The sequence below is a fragment of the Schistocerca cancellata genome, chromosome 1 (assembly GCF_023864275.1).
Source record: "Schistocerca cancellata isolate TAMUIC-IGC-003103 chromosome 1, iqSchCanc2.1, whole genome shotgun sequence".
In the NCBI taxonomy this organism is placed as follows: Eukaryota; Metazoa; Arthropoda; class Insecta; order Orthoptera; family Acrididae; genus Schistocerca; species Schistocerca cancellata.
This window is the reverse complement of record NC_064626.1, coordinates 75,549,573-75,570,605: the sequence shown is the minus strand read 5'-3', so window position 1 is coordinate 75,570,605 and position 21,033 is coordinate 75,549,573. Positions and strand designations below refer to the sequence as shown.

The 21,033-nt window shown below is 37.0% G+C and overlaps 1 protein-coding gene across 1 annotated transcript in view; it reads left to right on the top strand.

Annotated features, from left to right (window-relative positions):
- LOC126165338 (protein deltex) overlaps window positions 1-19,919 on the top strand; it is a 59,582-nt gene extending 39,663 nt beyond the window's left edge. Inside the window, exons 6-8 of the mRNA XM_049920311.1 lie at window positions 82-393; window positions 8,319-8,461; window positions 17,150-19,919. Of these exons, the coding sequence (XP_049776268.1) occupies window positions 82-393; window positions 8,319-8,461; window positions 17,150-17,489 (795 nt within the window). The 3' untranslated portion in view covers window positions 17,490-19,919. The remainder of the gene's footprint in view (window positions 1-81; window positions 394-8,318; window positions 8,462-17,149) is intronic.
- Window positions 19,920-21,033: the final 1,114 nt, after the last annotated feature.

Here is a 21,033-nt window from a genome sequence, read left to right as displayed (position 1 = left end):
GGAACCTTTATATGCAACCTTAATTGGTTAATTTTCTGTTATTTCATCACCATTAACGTTTTCTTGTTTGTTTGTTTACAGAGGGATTTGTTGGATTGCAGTGCTGGAAGTGAGGATGTATTTGAAAGTGGACATAAAACTAATGTTGCTTATAAACAGAAGAAATATCCTACAGAGAGTGGCACAATAGTCGGTGTTGACCCAGCAAGCAATGTTATATCCCAGTACGTCCGAGTAGTAGAAGATGGTTGTTGGACTGATGCTCGGTGTCCCATTTGCTTGATAGGACTGGTGGACTCGGGTAGTGTGGTTGTGGCATTGACAAGATGCTGCCATCAACTTCATCTGGATTGTCTCAACTCTATGCTCACCAGGCAGATACCGGGAGGGAAGGTATTACTGGGCAGAGTGAGATATGGGCCCACTATATAGCTATATGCTAGATATCTAGTTCTCTATAAAAGTAACTATTGAAATTACCAACTTCAGGTCTGCCTGTTACACAAATAGCTGTTGTTTATAAATGCCCTAACATGTTTCAGCACTTTTGTGTTATCATCAGTGGGTACTGCGAAAAGGAAAGGTGCTACTCACCATATAGCAGAGATGCTGAGTCGCGGATAGGCACAACAAAAAGACTGTCACAAATAATAGCTTTCGGCCAGTAAGGCTTTCGTCAGAATTAGACGGCAAACACACTCGTACACACTCATGCAAACTTGCTTTTGCGTGATTGTGTATGTTTGTGTGTTTGCCTTCTAATTCTGACCAAGGCCTTACTGGCCAAAAGCTATTATTTGTGACAGTATTTTTTTAGTGCCTATCTGTGATTCAGCATGTCCGGTATTTGGTGAGTAGCTACTTTCCCTTTCACAATATTGTTACATTCCTTCCTGGATTTTCCATTGTTTCATCAGTGGGTATTTTTATTCCGTTACGTACAATGTAAACATGATTTATGTAATAATTATTATAATGAAATTAGGCTCAAAACAGTTTGCCAGTTGTAATTATTACCTTATTTTTTTGCATTGTTGGATTCTGTAGGATGCTATTTACCTCTCTGTATACTGCTTGTTTGTCATCTGCAACTAAGTGATGTTACTGTGAGTTTGGTTGGTGAGTTAGCATATCACTTTGTCTATGAAATGAAACTTTGTCATGTAAAAATATGTTGCAACTATATTCTGCAATTAGTTACAATTAGTTTTAAAATATAGAGTCTGTATTCTCATTTATAAACAACTGCTGTTTGCATAGAGGTGGATATGAAATCCAGTAATTTTTGTCCGCAAACATGGTTTCTGCCGGAGCATCAAAAACCAAATGATTGGTAAGAAATGAACTTTACAAGAAGACAGTCAAGAGTTAGGGTTTTTCATTTTATTTTATTAATTTTTTATGAAATGTAGTATTTTCTTCCTTTATGTTGTGACACGGAGGAGGAGGAGGAGGAGGAGAAGAAGAAGAAGAAGATGAAGATGCAGCAACATACATTTAAACAATTTTCTGTTGATGTAGATTGTGTTACATATAAGGTTCATTCTAGAAATTTGATACAGTATTACTAGTTCCAAATGTGCTAAAAATTACCTTCACATATTTCCTAAGTACTCTTCACGAAGTTGATTCTACTGGTGTAACCTCTGAAACCACTTGCTATCAGCTCCTTGGTATGTGTCCTTAGAACGGTTGAACAATTATACTCCATTATCATACACGTTATCGTACAGCCACTACTAGTGACTCATCACGAGAAAGCTATTTATTCTGTTAGAATGGAGAAGGGCGAAGAAGCCATATTGGGCAGGATCTGTAGCGTAACATGCAAACAGAAGAGTGTGTATTTAGGGTTTCTCAAGAAATGCTAGTGAGAAATATGAGACGGTGGTTAAGATTTGACGTGTTTTCAGGAGGAGTGAAGAGCAAATTTCCATTCAGCAGTCCTGATTGTTTTCCACAGTTTCCATAAATTACTTGAGATGAATGCCAAGCCAGTTTCCTTTCCCATCCTTGTCCAACGAGAGCTTGTTTTCTGTCTTTAATGACCACAACACCAGACTGAAAAATCTGCACAAACATTCAGTCAAATCTTCATAAGACTTCAGGGATTGACAAATTGATTGAAATGTTCAAAAATTTAAAATTGTGCACTTCACAAAATGGAGAAATGTACATTCTTGACAGCAATGTCAGTGAGTTACTGGTGGAATCTGTCAAATCATACAAAGATTCTGATGAAATGATTTGTGGGGATATGAAATGGAATGCTCATATAGCCCCAGTCATTGACAAAGCGGTTGGCAGACTTGAGTAATGTGGAACTATAAGGAGAAAATGCAGTCATTTGACAAAGCATATTGGTGTCAAAATACTTATGCAACCTATCCTAGAATATTGTTCAGATGTGTGGGGCCCATACCAAACAGAGCTAACAGTGAATATTGAACATATAAAAATAAGGGTACCATGAATGGTCACAGGTTAACTAGATTTGTGGGGGAGCATCATAGAAATACTGCAAAACCTGAACTTGCAGAAACTTGGGAATAGCCTTCAACCATGTTATGAAAGCCTAATTACAAAGTTTAAAGAATCTTATTAATTGCGGAATTTAGCCACCTACATATCAGTCTCTTAGGGACACTATTACACTAATTACAGTACACACAGAGTCATTTAAACGGACATTCTTCTCTTGACATAAGTGAATAAAATGGAGAGAAATCTCTACGATAACGTGTATGTACGATAACGTGTATGATAATGGAGTATAATTGTTCAACCGTTCTAAGGACACATACCAAGGAGCTGATAGCAAGTGGTTTCAGAGGTTACACCAGTAGAAATATGTGAAGGTAATTGCATGAGGTGCAAAGGAAAGTACCCTCTGACATGCAGAGAATGGACATAGATTTAGACATTAAAATCTGACCCATCTTTCTTTCTTTCTTTCTTCAAGAAATGCTTGACTTTTGGCTGTCCTTTAAGAGGGTTATTCTAACTTTATTTTAAGATGACTTTGTTGATTAGTCTGGGTTGTTTTGAATGTACTGAATGTGTGAATAGGTGCATTGTGTATCCTCTTTAATCATTTTCTGAACACAAAGATGTTTTGAAACTTCCTCGCACAATCAAACTGTGCGCTGGACCTTCACTCAAACCCAGGACCTCTACCTTTCACACGCAAGTGCTCTACCATCTAAGTTACCCAAGCACGACTCACAATCTACCCTCATAGATTTACTTCTGCCAGTACCTCATCTCCTACAATCCAAACTTCACAGAATAAAGAGATGAGGCACTGACAGAAACAAAGATGTGAGGGCAGGTTGTGAGTCTTGTTTGAGAAACACTTGCTTGGTAGATCACAGGCCTGCAAAAGGCAAAAGTCCACAGGTGTGAGTCAGGTTCTAGCTCATAGTTTTTTTATCTGCCAGGAAGTTTCATATCAGTGCACACTCTGCTGCAGTGAGAAAAATTCCTTCTGGAAACAAGGTTTCTTTTATACAACAGATGCTGAAAACATGAACTAACTTTCATCATAAAGAATAGTTGTTTCCTGTCTAAATTCAGCGAGTCACTAAGGCAGGCCACACTAGCGAAAGAATCCCCAGAGTATTAGGTAAGAAATGGTACAGCTGTCATCGACCAGAAGTTTGGTTTGAACACCATAGTGGTTTACTGCTCGTGCTTCTATTGTATTCATCTGATCTTTGAACTGACTTACCTAGCCACTTATAGGAGGACCTACAGTTACACATGGATTAGAAACCACAGTGCAACTCAGTATTTTTCACTTTAACAAACATTATCAGAGGGAAAGAAGTGATAAGTGACAGATAAAAATCCTAGGGCTGACTAGGGATCAAACCAGAGACCTTTTCACTGTAATCCAACACTTAACCACTAGGTCACCAATCCAAATCATTATTTCTTGAAATATCATAATTCTGTGAAGGCAGAACAAATGAGCAGAACTCAGTCCTCCTAACAACTTTCAAATTATCCTTCAAACACAGTGTAGCACTTAGAGTGTGAGCCTATTATAGAGATACATCAGTGTTTGACCTATCTTGACAGTGTGATAACTTAGTGTTGGATGGTGATCCAGTGGTGACAAGAAAAACGTTGGTCCAATTACACCAACTCACATTTAGCAGTTTTTGTGGTGATATATACAAACTTGAAAGGCAAAACTGAACTGAAAGATTTGTAGTAAGACAGGTTCTGATTGTAATCTTTTACAGAACTGCCTACTCTGTGGTAAGTTTCATGTTTCATCAAAATTGGTCATCTTGGTGACAGAGGAAGAAGCAGTTTACAGTTAACGCGATTTTGCACTCTGTTGCAGTGTAGAAGCAACTGAGCTCTTGTACAACCTCACTGATAGGGACCGGAAAATTCGCGTCTATTTGTGGCAAAATTTGCATCTATTTGTGACAAAATTTGCATTTTTTTCTGCACTAATATAAAAAGTTGTCACACTACATTGGTGAAGACGAACAAAGCCGTAGTTCTTTGAAATTTACTGTTAAAAAGTGCCGATTGGGAACTTTTTGACTGCATTGTTTGCTTCTGCAAAAAACTTCAACACCTTTTTGTTCTGAAATGGCCTTTGTTTTCTTGGTTTGGCAGTATTTAAGCTTTCAGGAATGATTGATCTGTTGAAGAGCAGCAGCATTTTCCCACCAGTGACCTGAATACATTGTCAAATTAAGGAGTTCTGGACATTACTTGTCTTGTCCCGCCCAATTCAATGATTACAAAGTCTGCAGACTATTAATTTCGAATTTTCTTGGGCATTCATAGCTGTGTGACCCATACTTGACTACGCTAAAAATTGAACTGACTAGGTATTCCGCATAGAAGTAGAGCTGAACATATGGTAATTGTATTTTTATGTCTGGGGAAGGATTTCGCTGCAGTCAAAAATGTTACAAATTTTATTTTCCAGTCACTACAGCACAGAGTGCGGGTATCATTGGCTATAGTGGCAGATAGCCACAAGTGTAGAATTTTGACAGCCAGACGCGAGGGGAAAGGTGCAGGGAAGCAAGCCCCGCCTCGCTTTAGCAGGGCAGCAGTCTACAGCAGGACTGACACATTGTTACAGATGTCGCCAATCTCATCTGGTGTTGTAAGGATGATAATCGAAATCTGTGATAGACCAGTATTAATCGCTTCAGTTTTTTCAAAATAAGAAAAGGAAACCACAAGCAAAGTACGACTCAAGGCATTCGGGGACAGCTACATGCAATTGCTTGTTGAAGTTAGCAGTGCATTGTTAATGACGTAGTTCAGGTTCGACCTCTAGCAGTATTTGATGTGACTACAGTTCAAAACATTCACCACCTAATTTGCCACATTAAAAGTTTCCACATTATGTAATCTTTTGAGCTTTGGCTAACAAACATATGCGTTTCTTTGTTGTAAAATGCTGGGTGCCATGGCTGAGTACTTTTTTTTTTTTGGTCATCAGTCTACTGACTGGTTTGATGTGGCCCGCCACGAATTCCTTTCCTGTGCTAACCTCTTCATCTCAGAGTAGCACTTGCAACCTACATCCTCAGTTATTTGCTTGACATATTCCAATCTCTGTCTTCCTCTACAGTTTTTACCCTCTACAGCTCGCTCTAGTACCGTGGAAGTCATTCCCTCATGTCTTAGCAGATGCCCTATCATCCTGTTCCTTCTCCTTATCAGTGTTTTCCACATATTCCTTTCCTCTCCGATTCTGCGTAGAACCTCCTCATTCCTTACCTTATCAGTCCACCTAATTTTCAACATTCGTCTATAGCACCACATCTCAAATGCTTCGATTCTCTTCTGTTCCAGTTTTCCCACAGTCCCTGTTTCACTACCATACAATGCTGTACCCCAGACGTACATCTTCAGAAATTTCTTCCTCAAAATTAAGGCCGGTATTTGATATTAGTAGACTTCTCTTGGCCAGAAATGCCTTTTTTGCCATAGCGAGTGTGCTTTTGACGTCCTCCTTGCTCCGTCCGTCATTGGTTATTTTACTGTCTAGGTAGCAGAATTCCTTAACTTCATTGACTTCGTCACCATCAGTCCTGATGTTAAGTTTCTCACTGTTCTCATTTCTACTACTTCTCATTACCTTCGTCTTTCTCCGATTTACTCTCAAACCATACTGTGTACTCATTAGACTGTTCATTCCATTCAGCAGATCATTTAATTCTTCTTCACTTTCACTCAGGATAGCAATGTCATCAGCGAATCGTATCATTGATATCCTTTCACCTTGTATTTTAATTCCACTGCTGAACCTTTCTTTGATTTCGATCATTGCTTCCTCGATGTACAGATTGAAGAGTAGGGGAGAAAGGCTACAGCCTTGTCTTGCACCCTTCTTAATACGAGCACTTCGTTCTTGATCATCCACTCTTATTATTCCCTCTTGGTTGTTGTACATATTGTATATGACCCGTCTCTCCCTATAGCTTACCCCTACTATTTTCAGAATCTCGAACAGCTTGCACCATTTTATATTGTCGAACGCTTTTTCCAGGTCGACAAATCCTGTGAAAGTGTCTTGATTTTTCTTTAGCCTTGCTTCCATTATTAGCCGTAACGTCAGAATTGCCTCTCTCGTCCCTTTACTTTTCCTAAAGCCAAACTGATAGTCACCTAGCGCATTCTCAATTTTCTTTTCCATTCTCCTGTATATTATTCTTGTAAGCAGCTTCGATGCATGAGCTGTTAAGCTGATTGTGCGATAATTCTCACACTTGTCAGCTCTTGCCGTCTTCAGAATTGTGTGGATGATGCTTTTCCGAAAGTCAGATGGTATATCGCCAGACTCATATATTCTACACACCAACGTGAATAGTCGTTTTGTTGCCACTTCCCCCAATGATTTTAGAAATTCTGATGGAATGTTATCTATCGCTTCTGCTTATTTGACTGTAAGTCCTCCAAAGTTCTTTTAAATTCCGATTCTAATACTGGATCCCCTATCTCTTCTAAATCGACTCCTGTTTCTTCTTCTATCGCATCAGACAAATCTTCATCCTCATAGAGGCTTTCAATGTATTCTTTCCACCTATCTGCTCTCTCCTCTGCATTTAACAGTGGGATTCCCATTGCACTCTTAATGTTACCACCATTGCTTTTAATGTCACCAAAGGTTGTTTTGACTTTCCTGTATGCTGAGTCTGTCCTTCCGACAAACATATCTTTTTCGATGTCTTCACATTTTTCCTGCAGCCATTTCGTCGTAGCTTCCCTGCACTTCCTATTTATTTCATTCCTCAGCGACTTGTATTTCTGTATTCCTGACTACTACTGCGTTGCATTACATGATATGTATCTTCAGTAGACTATTCAACCATCCACAGTTGGCATGGCGCCAGATCATTGTGCCCATTGATACATCATTGCGTTTGTACACTTTTTGTTTTGCAAACAGGTTCTAACACCATTATCTTCCCAAATTGGGCTTTGCTAGATGATGTACAGTATCAGTAACTGAAAATTAGTTACATTTCCGATATTTATATGCAGAAAATAAAGCTATTTCAAACTATCTCTGATAAAATAGGTCATATGGATACAAATCACTATAAAATACTGTCTATTAAATAATTTTACGCTTTCGCATTTTGAGGCATAATTTGCATTTATTTCCCATTTATCACAAAATGTGAATTTTTCCGGTCCCTGCTCATTGAAAACAATATCAGAAATGTTTTGAGCTGTGAAAGGAACGAATGAAAGTCAAGGGTTAAGTGGGTTCCATCTTGAAAGTGATTACTACTAATAGAACATATTTGGTAAAGTGCACAGTTTTGCAGCACCACTCTCAATTCTTTTGCCACACCTTCCTTGCACATTAAATTTTTGAAGTAAACTCCTGCTCCAGTGAATTGATATATTTTAATGAAACTTGTTACAGCATAAGGACACAGTTAGAAAAGTCATGTTCTAATATGCCATATCAAATAATTCCTTAATAATACAAGCAGAACTCTTCTTTCTTGTCTACGTAGTAGATATTTAGTCCTGTTTGTTGTGAAATATTCCCAAAATGTGTCATCCATGGAAAGTCTGTGGAAAATTTTTGAAGAAAGCTGATGGTAGAAATGTTAAAGTCTAACACAATTTTTTTTCACTTAATTAATCTTCAATAAATTTCCTAGGCAGCATCACATAAAGTCAAATGTCAGATGCAAAAAACCCTTTCACCAACTTTTTTGTCCTTGCAAAGTGTTATTCTAACAATGTCTGTAATCATGTACTATGAGGTGTGTGTTTTGTGCTGCATATGAACATTTTGCTTCATTGCATTGCAGAATCTCTTCATCCAGTGTCCTGTATGTATGACAATATATGGTGAGAAATTTGGAAACCAACCAGAAGGCAGCATGGACTGGACAGTTTTGAATTATTCTCTGCCTGGACATCAAGGAGTTAGAACTATACAGATAACATATAAGTAAGTATTTTATCATATTGAGTACTTTTCTGTGCCAGGCAGGTGATATCAAACTCAAAAATTGAAAGCTACAGACTGCAACATGTAGATAAAGTGAAAATGCTTGGTGACAGCCTATTATGTAAAGTTTCAATCAAAGAAGTAGATAATTGATGACCTCTCATATATGAGCATGAAATTCAGGAAAGAAGAGGAATCCTTGAAAATTTAGCAAAGACTGGAAAAGGAAGAAGTCTCTCTGAATGCAAAGCAGGGAAGTACTAAGGCCTTTAAGAAATATACCATTACATGTGTGCCATTATTTTTTCCTATAAAAGAAAGGTTCATTGCATACCTTTTTCCCTGCTCCCTCCTCCTGCAGCACAGAACAGCATATTTATACCAATGTATACCCACTTTGCTTTCAACTTTCCAAAGTTTTTTGTATTCTGAATGTTGTTACAAATTTAGAGTGTGTTGAATAATTCTCTGGAGTGACATGCAGGAGCCATGTTCAAGCACTAGTTGTGATTATCCAGATCTGGCTTTGCCACAATTTTCACAGAATAACTTTAGAAGGCAGTAAGTGTAACTCCTCCATCAACAAGGCTATTGATTCATTTCTCCATGCTCATCTTACTGAGCTGTAAGTCAGTATGCAATCAACTCACTGGTAACAGGTTCTCAAAACCTAGCAGGGGCCCAATACTAGCCTCCTGCACTATTTTTTTTCCTCCATTTTTGTTGGAAAGGGGTAACACATATATTAAATTTGAAATCTAAATGTGAAGTGAAGTGAGTTTGTGTCATTACCATGAATTTAAGCCATTGGCAATCCTGTACTTTTAATATTAAATCATTCTTATGTTGGCATAAAGTTTTAATGCAGTGAGGAATTTTAGAAGTGAAACTTGGGTTTCTCCCAGTGCATAAAGTGTCCAAACAACTTATGGGAATGCAGACAGGTGACGTCTTCCATAACTGCCAGTATTTGAACAGATGAACACCTATTATTTTCAAGCCACAAATGCTATGACAGAGTCCTGTGCAAGGAAATTTAAATCCTCGGCAGGCAGGGCTATGCCTACTGAGCAACATAATGTAGCACATGCAGGAAGACAACACATGCATAACCAATGCCACCACACAACAGATTAGATTTACTTTCATTCCAATTGATCTGTAGTGAGAAGGTCCTCCAGGATGTAGAACATGTCAGAAAAACAACAATACATGACAAATATTTACAACTCAAACAAATAAGCTAATGTATCACTCCACAGGTCCCAAATGGCATGGTCGTCATTTTTTTAACCAACACTATATGAAAGAATCATTTTACAAATACTAATGCAATGAATTTAAAATAAAAAGTTTTTTATTTAAACACACACACACACACACACACACACACACACACACACACACACTTATTTACAATGAGCAAATTACTGCACTGAAATTGTGCAGAAGTTATGTTGGTTCTACTGAGAAATTCATGAATTGAGTAGAAGGAGTTGGCCACCAATAAATCCTTTAGGCTTCTCTTAAACTGAATTTCATTGGTTGTTAAGCTTTTTATGGCTGCTGGCAAGATATTGAAAATGTGTGTTCCTGAATAATGCACACCTTTTTGTACAAGACTAAGTGACTTTAAATCCTTGTGAAGATTATTCTGATTTCAAGTATTGATTCCATTAATTGAGGTGTTGGTTTGAAAAAGTGATACATTTTTAATGACAAATTTCATTAAGGAATAAATATATTGGGAAGCAGTAGTTAGTATCCCTAGTTCCCTAAACAGGCTTCTGTAAGATGTTCTTGAGTTCACACCACATATAACTCTTACTGCATGTTTTTGTGCCCAGAAAACTTTAGCTTGGCTTGATGAATTACCCCAAAAAATAATCCCATATGACATTATGGAATGAAAGTAAGCATAGTATGCCAGCTTTTTCATTTTTATATCCCCTAAGTCTGACGCAATTCACATTGCAAATAGAGATTTGTTAAGACGCTTCAGCAGTTCTGTGGTGTGCTCTTCCCAGTTGAATTTATTATCCAGCTGTAATCCCAAGAATTTAACTCTGTCCCCTTCTTTTATCTGCTTGTCATCGTATGTTAGGCAAATACTCTTGGGACACCCCTTACAAGTTCTGAACTGCATGAAATGTGTTTTTTCAAAGTTTAGTGAAAAAGAATTGGCTAGGAACCAGTGATTACTGTCAACAAACATTTTGTTAGCTGACCTTTCTAAGATTTGCTATTTATTGCAATGTTTGTATCATCGGCAAACAAAACAAACTTGGCTTCTGGTAATGTTACTGATGAAAGGTTCAATGATATACACAAGAAAAGGTAAGGGCCCTAAAATGGAACCTTGTGGGACCCCACATGTAATTAGTTCCCAGTTGGATGATGTCTGATAGCTTGATACATGTCTCTTTCCTAATCTCCTGCCAGAGATATAAGATTTGAACCATTTTGTAGCATTTCCTGTTACACTATAATATTCTAATTTACTTAAAAGAATATTGTGATTTACACAGTCAAATGCCTTTGACACATCACAAAATATACCAGTTGCCTGCAATTTTTTATCTAATGAATTAAGCACATTTTCACTGTAAGTGTAGATAGCCTTCTCAATATCAGAACCCTTTACAAATCCGAACTGTGACTTTGACAGTATGTTATTTTAGATAAGATTGTATATTACTTTTTCTAAAATTTTTGAGAATGCTGGCAAAAGTGAAATTGGACGGAAATTTGATGCTATTTCTTCATTTCCCTTCTTAAACAGTGGCTTAACTTCAGCGTATTTCAACCGTTCAGGATATATTCCACTGATAAATGACTGGTTACACAGATAGCTTAATATATTACTTAACTCAGAATCACATTCTTTAATTAACTTTGTTGATATTTCATATACCCACTAGATGTTTTTGATTTTAATGATTTTATGATTGATATTATTTCTGCTGGGGTAGTGAGGGTCAAATTGGAATTGTGGAAGTTACTTGAAATGTCTGGTCTGAGGTATTCCATAGCAGCATCTACAGAACCTGGCAACCCCATCTTGTCAGTAACAGTTATAAAATGTTTGTTAAAAAGTTCTGCAACACTATACACGCCTGTCACCGATGTGTCATTTACTCTTAATGCTATTTGTCCCTCTTCATGTCTGGTTCTATCGGTCTCCTCCTTCACTATATCCCATATAGTCTTTATTTTGGTATCTGATATGACTATCTTTTCCTTGTAATATGTTTGCTTTGATATCCATATTACCAGTGTGAGAAGTCATTGATAGTGATTATTAATTGCCAGTGGGTGAGCAGATACAAGGCATATTAAAATAGTAAGTGTACTGTGGCTGTAATGGGTTGGGATCTTTTGTTTTTTGAGGGCTGTCAACACTGAGTTGTAGACGGGGATCCCCTGACCAGAGCAAGCTTTGCAGGAAAACAATAGTACATAAACTCACATCATAGTTTCTAGTTGTGTGAAAAATATCAGTAAGAAATCCCACCAAGTGCAAGCCATATGCTGTGATTTGCTTCCTCCTTGCAGAAGGAATGATACGTATCGAGATTATTTTGTGAATCATAACGGTTCACAGCCAGTGTTATGAACAGAATGAGTACATTTAAGTGCTATAGGGAATTTAGTGGAAGCAGAACAAATATTCATAGTGAACAGATGAATTGGAGACCTACTATTTTGAATGATGAGTTGGTGCAAAAAAAATGAGGAAACTGTTTGTGAAGATCGCTGATTGACAGTGGATGAAATTTCTGCGATGTTTCAACAGCTCTCCAGAATTCTTTTATACACAACTGGCCATTAAAATTGCTACACCAAGAAGAAATGCAGATGATAAACGGATATTCGTTGGACAAGTATATTATACTATAACTGACATTTGATTACATTTTCACACAATGTGGGTGCATAGATCCTGAGAAATCAGTACCCAGAACAACCACCTCTGACCGTAATAATGGCCTTGATACGCTTGGGCATTGAGTCAAACAGAGCTTGGATGGTGTGTAAAAGTACAGCTGGCCATGCAGCTTCAACACAATACCACAGTTTATCGGGAGTAGTGATTGACGTATTGTGACGAGCCAGTTGCTCAGCCACCATTGACCAGATGTTTTCAATTGTTGAGAGATCTGGAGAATGTGCTGGCCAGGGCAGCAGTCGAACATTTTCTGTATCCAGAAAGGCCCCTACAGGACCTGCAATATGCGGTCATGCATTATCTTGCTGAAATGTAGGGTTTTGCAGGGATCGAATGAAGGCTAGAGCCACAGGTCGTAACACATCTGAAATGTAACATCCACTGTTCAAAGTGCCGTCAATGCGAACAAGAGGTGACCGAGACGTGTAACCAATGGCACCCCATACCATCACACTGGGTGATACGCCAGTATGGCGATGACGAATACATGCTTCCAATGTGTGTTCACCGCGATGGTGTTGAACACGAATGCGACTATCATGATGCTGTAAACAGAACCTGGATTCATCCAAAACAATGACGTTTTGCCATTCATGCACCCAGGTTCGGTGTTGAGTACACCATCGCAGGCGCTCCTGTCCAGGGTAACCGCAGCCATGGTCTCCGAGCTGATAGCCCACGCTGCTGCAAACGTCGTCGAACTGTTCATGCAGATGGTTGTTGCCTTGCAAACGTCCCCATCTGTTGACTGAGGGATCGAGACGTGGCTGCACGAACAGCCATGCGGATAAGTTGCCTGTCATCTCGACTGCTAGTGATACGAGGCTGTTGGGATCCAGTACGGTGTTCTGTGTTAGCATCCTGAACCCACCGATTCCATATTCTGCTAACAGTCATTGGATCTCGACCAATGCGGGCAGCAATGCTATACGATAAACCGCAATCGCCGTAAGCTACAACCCGACCTTCATGAAAGTGGGAAACGTGATGGTACGCATTTCTCCTCCTTACATGAGGCATCACAACAATGCTTCACCAGGCAACGCAGGTCAACTGCTGTTTGTATATGAGAAATCGGTTGGAAACTTTCCTCATGTCAGTTCATTGTAGGTGTCGCCACTGGCGCCAACCTTGTGTGAATGTCTGAAAAGCATTTGCATATCACAGCATCTTCTTCCTGTCGCTTAAATTTCGCGTCTGTAGCACGTCATCTTCATGGAGTAGCAATTTTAATGGCCAGTAGTGTACAGGACATAGAAACACTGGGATACCGGAAACTATATGCAAGATGGGTCCCAAAATAGCTGACAGAGCAGTGCAAGAAAAATTCAGGATAGCAGACGTGTGTTTCTTGAGAGACTTGAATTGGAAGGTGAGGATTTTCTAAACTCTGTTTTGATTAGAAATGAAACATTACACAACTGAAACAAAGAGACAGTCATCGCAGTGGCATCACACCAATTCCCCATTTGCCAAAAAACTCAAAACCACAATGTTAGGCAAAAAAATCATTGCCTCAGTGTTTAGGGACTGAAAAGCCATCATTTTGTCAAATTTCTACCACGGGGGGAGACTGCCAATGCTCAACAATATAGTGAGACTCGAAAAAAAAAAACTCAAAATGAGAATTCAGAACAAAAGGAGGGGAATGCTGACGAGAGGAGTGTGCTTTGTCACATGACAGCGCTCACCCTCTTGCAACCTTAGCCTTGAAGGCGCTCTTTGAATCACGTGTTTGGGATGTTTTGAACCACCCTCCACTTACACCTGACTTAGTGCCTTCAGATTATTCTCTTTTAATCTCCCTGAAGGTGCGCATGAGTTATGGAATTAACTTTTTGGCTGATGAGAGGTGCAGAAAGAGGTTCTGAAGTGGGGGAAAGAGTTGGCAGGAGAGTTCTTCAAGAAGGACATAAAGAAGTTTGTGCTACAGCACACCACATGAATTGAACAGAATGGTGATTATTAGAGAAATGGTCAACAGTGTATCAACAATATCCTCTTTTTTCCAAATATGCTTCTAAAAGAAACAAAAATCTAATACACTTACTTTCTGAATGTGGCTCGTACCATTAACTTTGGCTCTTTATTTTACCAGGGAGAGAGCAGGTCTCGAAGCAGAATTTAAGCAGAAACTTCTATCTCTATTTAGAAGGTGAAATGACAGGGTGGGTGTTCTCATCAAAATATTGACAGTAGCCAAAGACGTCACCCATCTGCATCCAGAATAAGTTGTTTGAACCTCTTACATAACAGGAGAAACTCAACAAGTGACCTTATAAATAGAGGTGGAGGTTTTTGGCTAAATTCTGCTTGGAATCTTACTCATTCCTTGGTCAGACAACATAGGCACAAAGATGATGCTACTTGCCCAACAGTTGGTAGTTAATGCCCAGTATCTATAACTTGTGATGTTGGTCATCTTTGGTTGTGTGATGGTGCTAGTGCTTTATGATGTATGTATTGTCTTTCCACATATTCATATTATGGTTCTTGGTGAGTGTAGCCTGACCGATTGAGTGTTTAAATTTTCTTCTTCAGCACTCTCTTTTCGCACTTGTGGCTTGAAAATGACTAGGTGTTCACCAGCCAAGATATCAGCGCTTTTAAATGGCATCATCTGGGTGCATTTTTGGCTTTTTGGAAGCCTGTTGATTTATATATTTTTTCTTGGACTACAACTGAATGTAAAATTTGGTGAGCTCAGTCCTTATTTTATACAGCACTAGAATCATTTGGAAAATTGGTATTATTGACTTAGCAACTCTGATAAGTAAGAATAGACAGCTTTCAGTCAGCATATCAATATAGAGACAAGTTTTTCTCCTAATAATCTCTTGCTGATTTGTAAGCGTTTATAAAAACTTTATCTAATAAGAGTAAAATCATGTAAATTAATATAAAATGGTCAAATTATATGCTTAGCGAGAAATGGCTTACTGCTAACAGAGTTTAGAAACATGTTATTTTTTAAAAAGTTATGGATGTATCTTGCTGAAAGTTATGTACACAATGTGGTGGTGTTATAACTTCCGATATATCATCATCTGCTTTGACGCTATAAGATTTTTATATGCAGCAAACTGTCAAAGATATTACGTAAGCTGAATTTAGTTTGCATTCAAAACGTCCTAGAAGGAATCCTGAATCTTTAGAAGGCGAACTAATTATTTGATTTATGCTGCCTGCAGAAGTCTAAAGAGGAACAAATGAGAAGATAGAATTTTTTTACTAAGAACTTCATGTCTATGCAGTGAATCTATGCAGTTAAAAAGTAATACTTCCAAAATACTTAATGAGTCCTTGTAACGTGCCGGGCTGTATCTTTGTTCGTTAGTGCCCGTCACAACTGGATGTACCGGTATTGAAACATTTCCTCACCCAGTAGATAGTGCACAGTGCACAGTGTTCCCAACCTACCTTGCTTTGCCTATTCAATATTGTCTCCCCGGTAGCTGCGTCCGTCTCACCCAAATCACACTGAAATTAAGAAGCCAGGATCCTAGATTAAGTTTTCCAAAACCAAAAGTCAAGACCGTATTCATTGTTGAACGTTTATGTCAACCACAGTGCGATTTGTTATCACTCACACACACAATATTCATGTGACCAGGCCTCTTACACTTAATCGTCACATTAGGTAGGTCAAAAACTTCCAGTCTTTAACAATGTTAACAATTACACTTTTTTTTGGTACCGACCGAAAAAAATTAACCGACTTGCCACACTTTTGCGCCATGAGAATCTGACCGAGAACTAACTTGAGAACTGCACCAGCTCGGACCTTATATAGACTAGTGCTTGAATATTTGACTATTTCTGTTAATATATTATAGTTTATAATTTCCCAGGGTCAAAATGATCCTTTCTAATTGGTTTTGAAGTTAACTATTTGATTTTATTACTTAAATAACATGAGTGAGCTGTATCAATTTAAATATACGGATCTAACTTATGCATCCGCAGTGGGAATTCCCGACTGATAACCATGGCAGCCATCTTGAACAATAATTTTTACTTTTTCAAATTTACTTAATTCTTAATTAATGCACTTACAAAGTTTAGACTGGAGTCATTTTACGTAGAAAAATAAAGGTAGCAAAAGTATCAAAACAGATCTCGGAATTATTTAGTAGTTTGGTCACAATAGGCACTGAAAGTCATACAGATTTCAAGTCTTAATATCTATTTAAGTAATAGACTTTAGGTTAATTTAAACATTTTGCAGGAATCAGTAAAATTTAGGCTTTCTTTTGGATGCTGTCTTATAGCTGAATTCGATCGATTAGCTCACTCGAATTTTACTTAATATGTATTGCACAATATATGTCATTGTTCATAACTGTTAATAGGATGCATTTCCAATAAAACTAATTAGCTCATTACTTTCAGAATAGACATTAGAATGTACTGAAATAATTGATTTTACTAGGGGAATTTTATTTAAACTATTTCTGAATTCTGTACTATGAGCCTGAAGGCCACAGAATCTGTAGTTGGAATCTGAGTAGTGGAAATGAAAAAAAAAAAAAAAAAAAAAAAGTTCATTGCTTAACTAAGTTACTGAAGGGGTGTAAAACCAAAACAGGATAGCAGTGGGCAACCCTGCTTCGTTACTTCCTGTGTACAACTTTTAAAAAAGACAACTAAGCTATTATAGACATGTTTAATGTTATATCTAATGCATTCTGCACTTGGTATTCGGCAAAGCTCCAATCTTTTCTTTTTTTCCAATTCAGTATAGCTTCTGGAATCCAGGGCCCAGAGCACCCAAACCCAGGACGACCATACTATGCTGTTGGATTTCCAAGAATATGCTATCTTCCTGATTGCGAGAAAGGGAGGAAAGTGCTGAAACTGTTGTCAGTTGCATTTGAACGGAGACTTATATTTACAATAGGGCGATCAGTTACTACTGGCAGGGAAGATGTGGTAACATGGAATGAGATACATCATAAGACTGAGCCAGGATTATCAAATATGGGACATGGTTATCCAGATCCAGGGTATCTGGACAACTGTTTAAGAGAACTGGCTGCTCATGGAGTTACAGATGAGAGTTTGTATCAAGAACTGTAAAATATTATGTTCCTGTAATGTGTTCTCTGTCTGATGTAAATACAACAGTGCATTGTGTGCTCTGTGATCATTTTTTCAAAAACTCGTCTCATTTAAAATTTTATGCAAATATCTAAGTGCCAAATTGCAAGTTAATATGTATAATAGATTGGACGTCGAGTAAAAGATTTTTATATATGTAAAATCATTTCATTTAATGAAATGAGAAATACTGTTTCCTTTAAATTCACCAAGTTGTGGTAGTAGCTCTGTCTCACAACTTTTGAAGCATTGTTTAATGGAGGATGCTCTTTAAAAAATCCACTTTTTGTTTGTAGAAGTAATGTGCTTATTGTGTTTTTGAAACAAAATTAAGTATTTGTCATACCTTATGATATTTGCTGTGGCTTTCAAAGCTGCTGATAGCTTGAACAGATGGTTATAAGATCTTTCATAATTCTGAAGTGGATGTATCTTAAGACTTTCATAGAACATGGAACTGAGATTAAGACAGTACTATAGAAGAAGTGTGCAATATGAAGTAGAAACAAAATAAAAAATATTTATTTAAAAGTTAATGGAGAAGCTGCAGAAAGGGTGAACAGTGTTTATTTGGCAGATAAGGACTTCTCTTAATTAGATTCCTGAAAACTTACAGAGGGTCTATGAAGCACACCTCTCTGTCTGTATAAAAAGTAAACTGCCAGAACAATTTTTTTGATGATGCTTTTAATTGTCTATGCAGTAAGATTCTTAAGAGTTTTGTATGAGCATCAAAAGACAAATTGTAACATTTCCTCTTCATGTTTCCAGTCTTTCTTCTCTATTACTATTGTAATAATTTTCTTCAATAGCTATGAAGTCCCTGGCTATCATGGAGCCAGGTGCATGTTACCAAAAGTTTGGCTTGTGAATAGAGCTTCAAAATATGACTAAGAGTAACAGTTGTGATTGAGAACATGAATAAAATATTGGTGTAGAGGTTCTCAAGTTAACTAGCTCTCAGTATTGTAGGATGTTGTTCCATTTAGTAAGTGAAGTAAGTAGGCACATTGTTTGGTGAAAAATTGTCATACGTCATATAAATTATAAGCACAAAGCAAAAATATATTTGTGCATCACTTTCTTACCACTTGACCTTATATTATCTTGTGGTACACTAAACTTGAAACCAGTATTGTTTCCTTTTTTCTGCAAATCATAAAATACGTTATTTACAAAACTATTTTAAATGGTTTAATTCCATTTCAAATCAGACCCTTCTTCTGAGTAGTGGGCTATTGTTCAGACAGCCAATGGTTAATTAGAAAAAAAATTAAAGTTGATTATGATTATGTCTTTTATGTAACTCTCAGCACAGTGTGAATACTTTTCAGTTAAACCTTCTCATCATTATACTGCTTCAGTGATTTGGTGAGATTTAGAATTACAGGTTCATCAGTATTGCAACTGTCACTCTGTTCAAACTTAACTCATGGCACCTATAAAAAAAAAATGGAAAAAAAAGTGTGCATCGGAAGTTCTCAAACCTTGAAGCTTGTTGTCTTTAGTTTCATCACAAATAGTATTAATGCAGTTCAAATTATTCTGTGGCAGCTGTCTGTGTATGTACATTGTTTGTATTTTGTGTTGTACAGTATTATGGGATATAGTTTCCTTTTGTAATATTCATTTCCATAAATTATGATGTTCAAATTAGGTATCTGAAGGATCAGATTATAGGAACGACACATTTTTAAAAAATCTTTATCTTTAAATATTTACTGCTCTCATGATATGAATGTAATAGTGTTACAAAAAAAGACAAAGAAAATAACCATTCATCTCTGAAATAGATATTGAATTTGATTTACAGCTTATCCTCCCTTGCAACTGTCCTGTTGTAACAAATTAAAAATAATGAACAAAAAACTAAAAATGTTAGTGTGAAACATGTAGCATACGGTTTCAGTTTCCCCCCCTTGTATCTGTGATATTTATGCAGGTAATTAAACTACTGTGCTGATCATTCAAATAAGTTAATATAAGTGTTTTGTGGCCTTTATATTGCAATGAATAATAGTATTATGCCTGCAGACTACCTCATTAATCCTTTGTAAGCATTTTACTAGTTCATATTACTTGTGTAATATATAGTGTGTGTGTCTGCATTAAAAACAAACATGTATCCAGTGAAGGTGTGTGTGTGTGTGTGTGTGTGTGTGTGGGAGAGAGAGAGAGAGAGAGAGAGAGAGAGAGAGAGAGAGAGAGTGCATATATGTGTGCTTGCACTTTTTTTTTTTAAATAAGATTCTATGTATCAGTGTATTACTATATATTTACCTAAGTTTTCTGTGACATTTATGGTTGCAGAATGAGATTAATGGAGAATTGCCATATATTTTGAGATGTACAAATTTTATTGTGAAATAGAAAACAAAATTAGATACAAAAATTTACACTAAAATTATCATGCTGTTGTGTAGAATTTATATTTTATTGAATATAATAAATTGTTTACATTTTATAATATTTCTTATTCATTAGTTGAACTAATGTTATTTCTCTAATGATTATTCACAGTTCTCTGTGTTCTGGATAAACAATCAGCTGGAACTCATTTCATTTTTCTCTAGTGACATAATACTCTTTCTTTACTGCACATTTTCTAAGATAAGGAAATCTAAACCAAAACTTTTTTCAGTATTTCATACAGGAGAGAAACAGCTTTTTACCATCAACGAAAACAGGAACAGTTTGTCGGCAGCTCACTGACTCAAGATATATATGGTTGCTTGTCTTGCTTTTATAACTTTTAAAAAATTATTTATTACAAAAAAAAACGTGAATGTAAGTAATATTTGTGATTATTGGAGGAATGGGAACTTTGTTTTAAAATCTGAATCTGGTGAGATGTATGATGCAGGAATGGATTTGGAAGTGACACTGGAATAGTCAACAAAAATTCAGGTACTAAAACTGCAGTTAATAATGAGTTGTCATTGTTAGTTCAAAAATAATAGCTAAATGCTTAAGTATTTACTGGGTACCATTTGAAATAAAATATAGATTAAGGTAACTAGAAAGTTCAAACTGGAAATGGGAGAATAATTCATTGGAGAGGTGAGAACATAAATTAAGAATAGGTGGATGATTTGAGTCAAATATGTGTCAGTTATAGTTTCTTTATCTGGAATCATAAAGCAGTGTTGTTTTAAGGGGGGAAATAACTGACCCAGGTGCTAAAAGCAATGTTCCCGATGTTCCATAGTATGTGTAGCAACAGAACAACAGGCATTGTTCGAGTAGTTATTTTGCCTAGACCTGTTGATTCTATCTTGATAGCAAGTAGACAAAACTTGCAGGTCAAATAACTGATCATAATCTGCTCTCATAGTTTATGTTTCCATCCATTTTGTGTGTGTAACCAGTAATATGGATGAGATGTAATACATTTTCAGGATGTATGTGTAAGCAATCATGAATAAGAGTTTTATAGGATTGGACAAAAATATAAAACCATTTTTTTGGGTGGCAGAAGGATATCTAGTAGTTTCAACAAGTTTTTTTCTGTAATATTATCGTA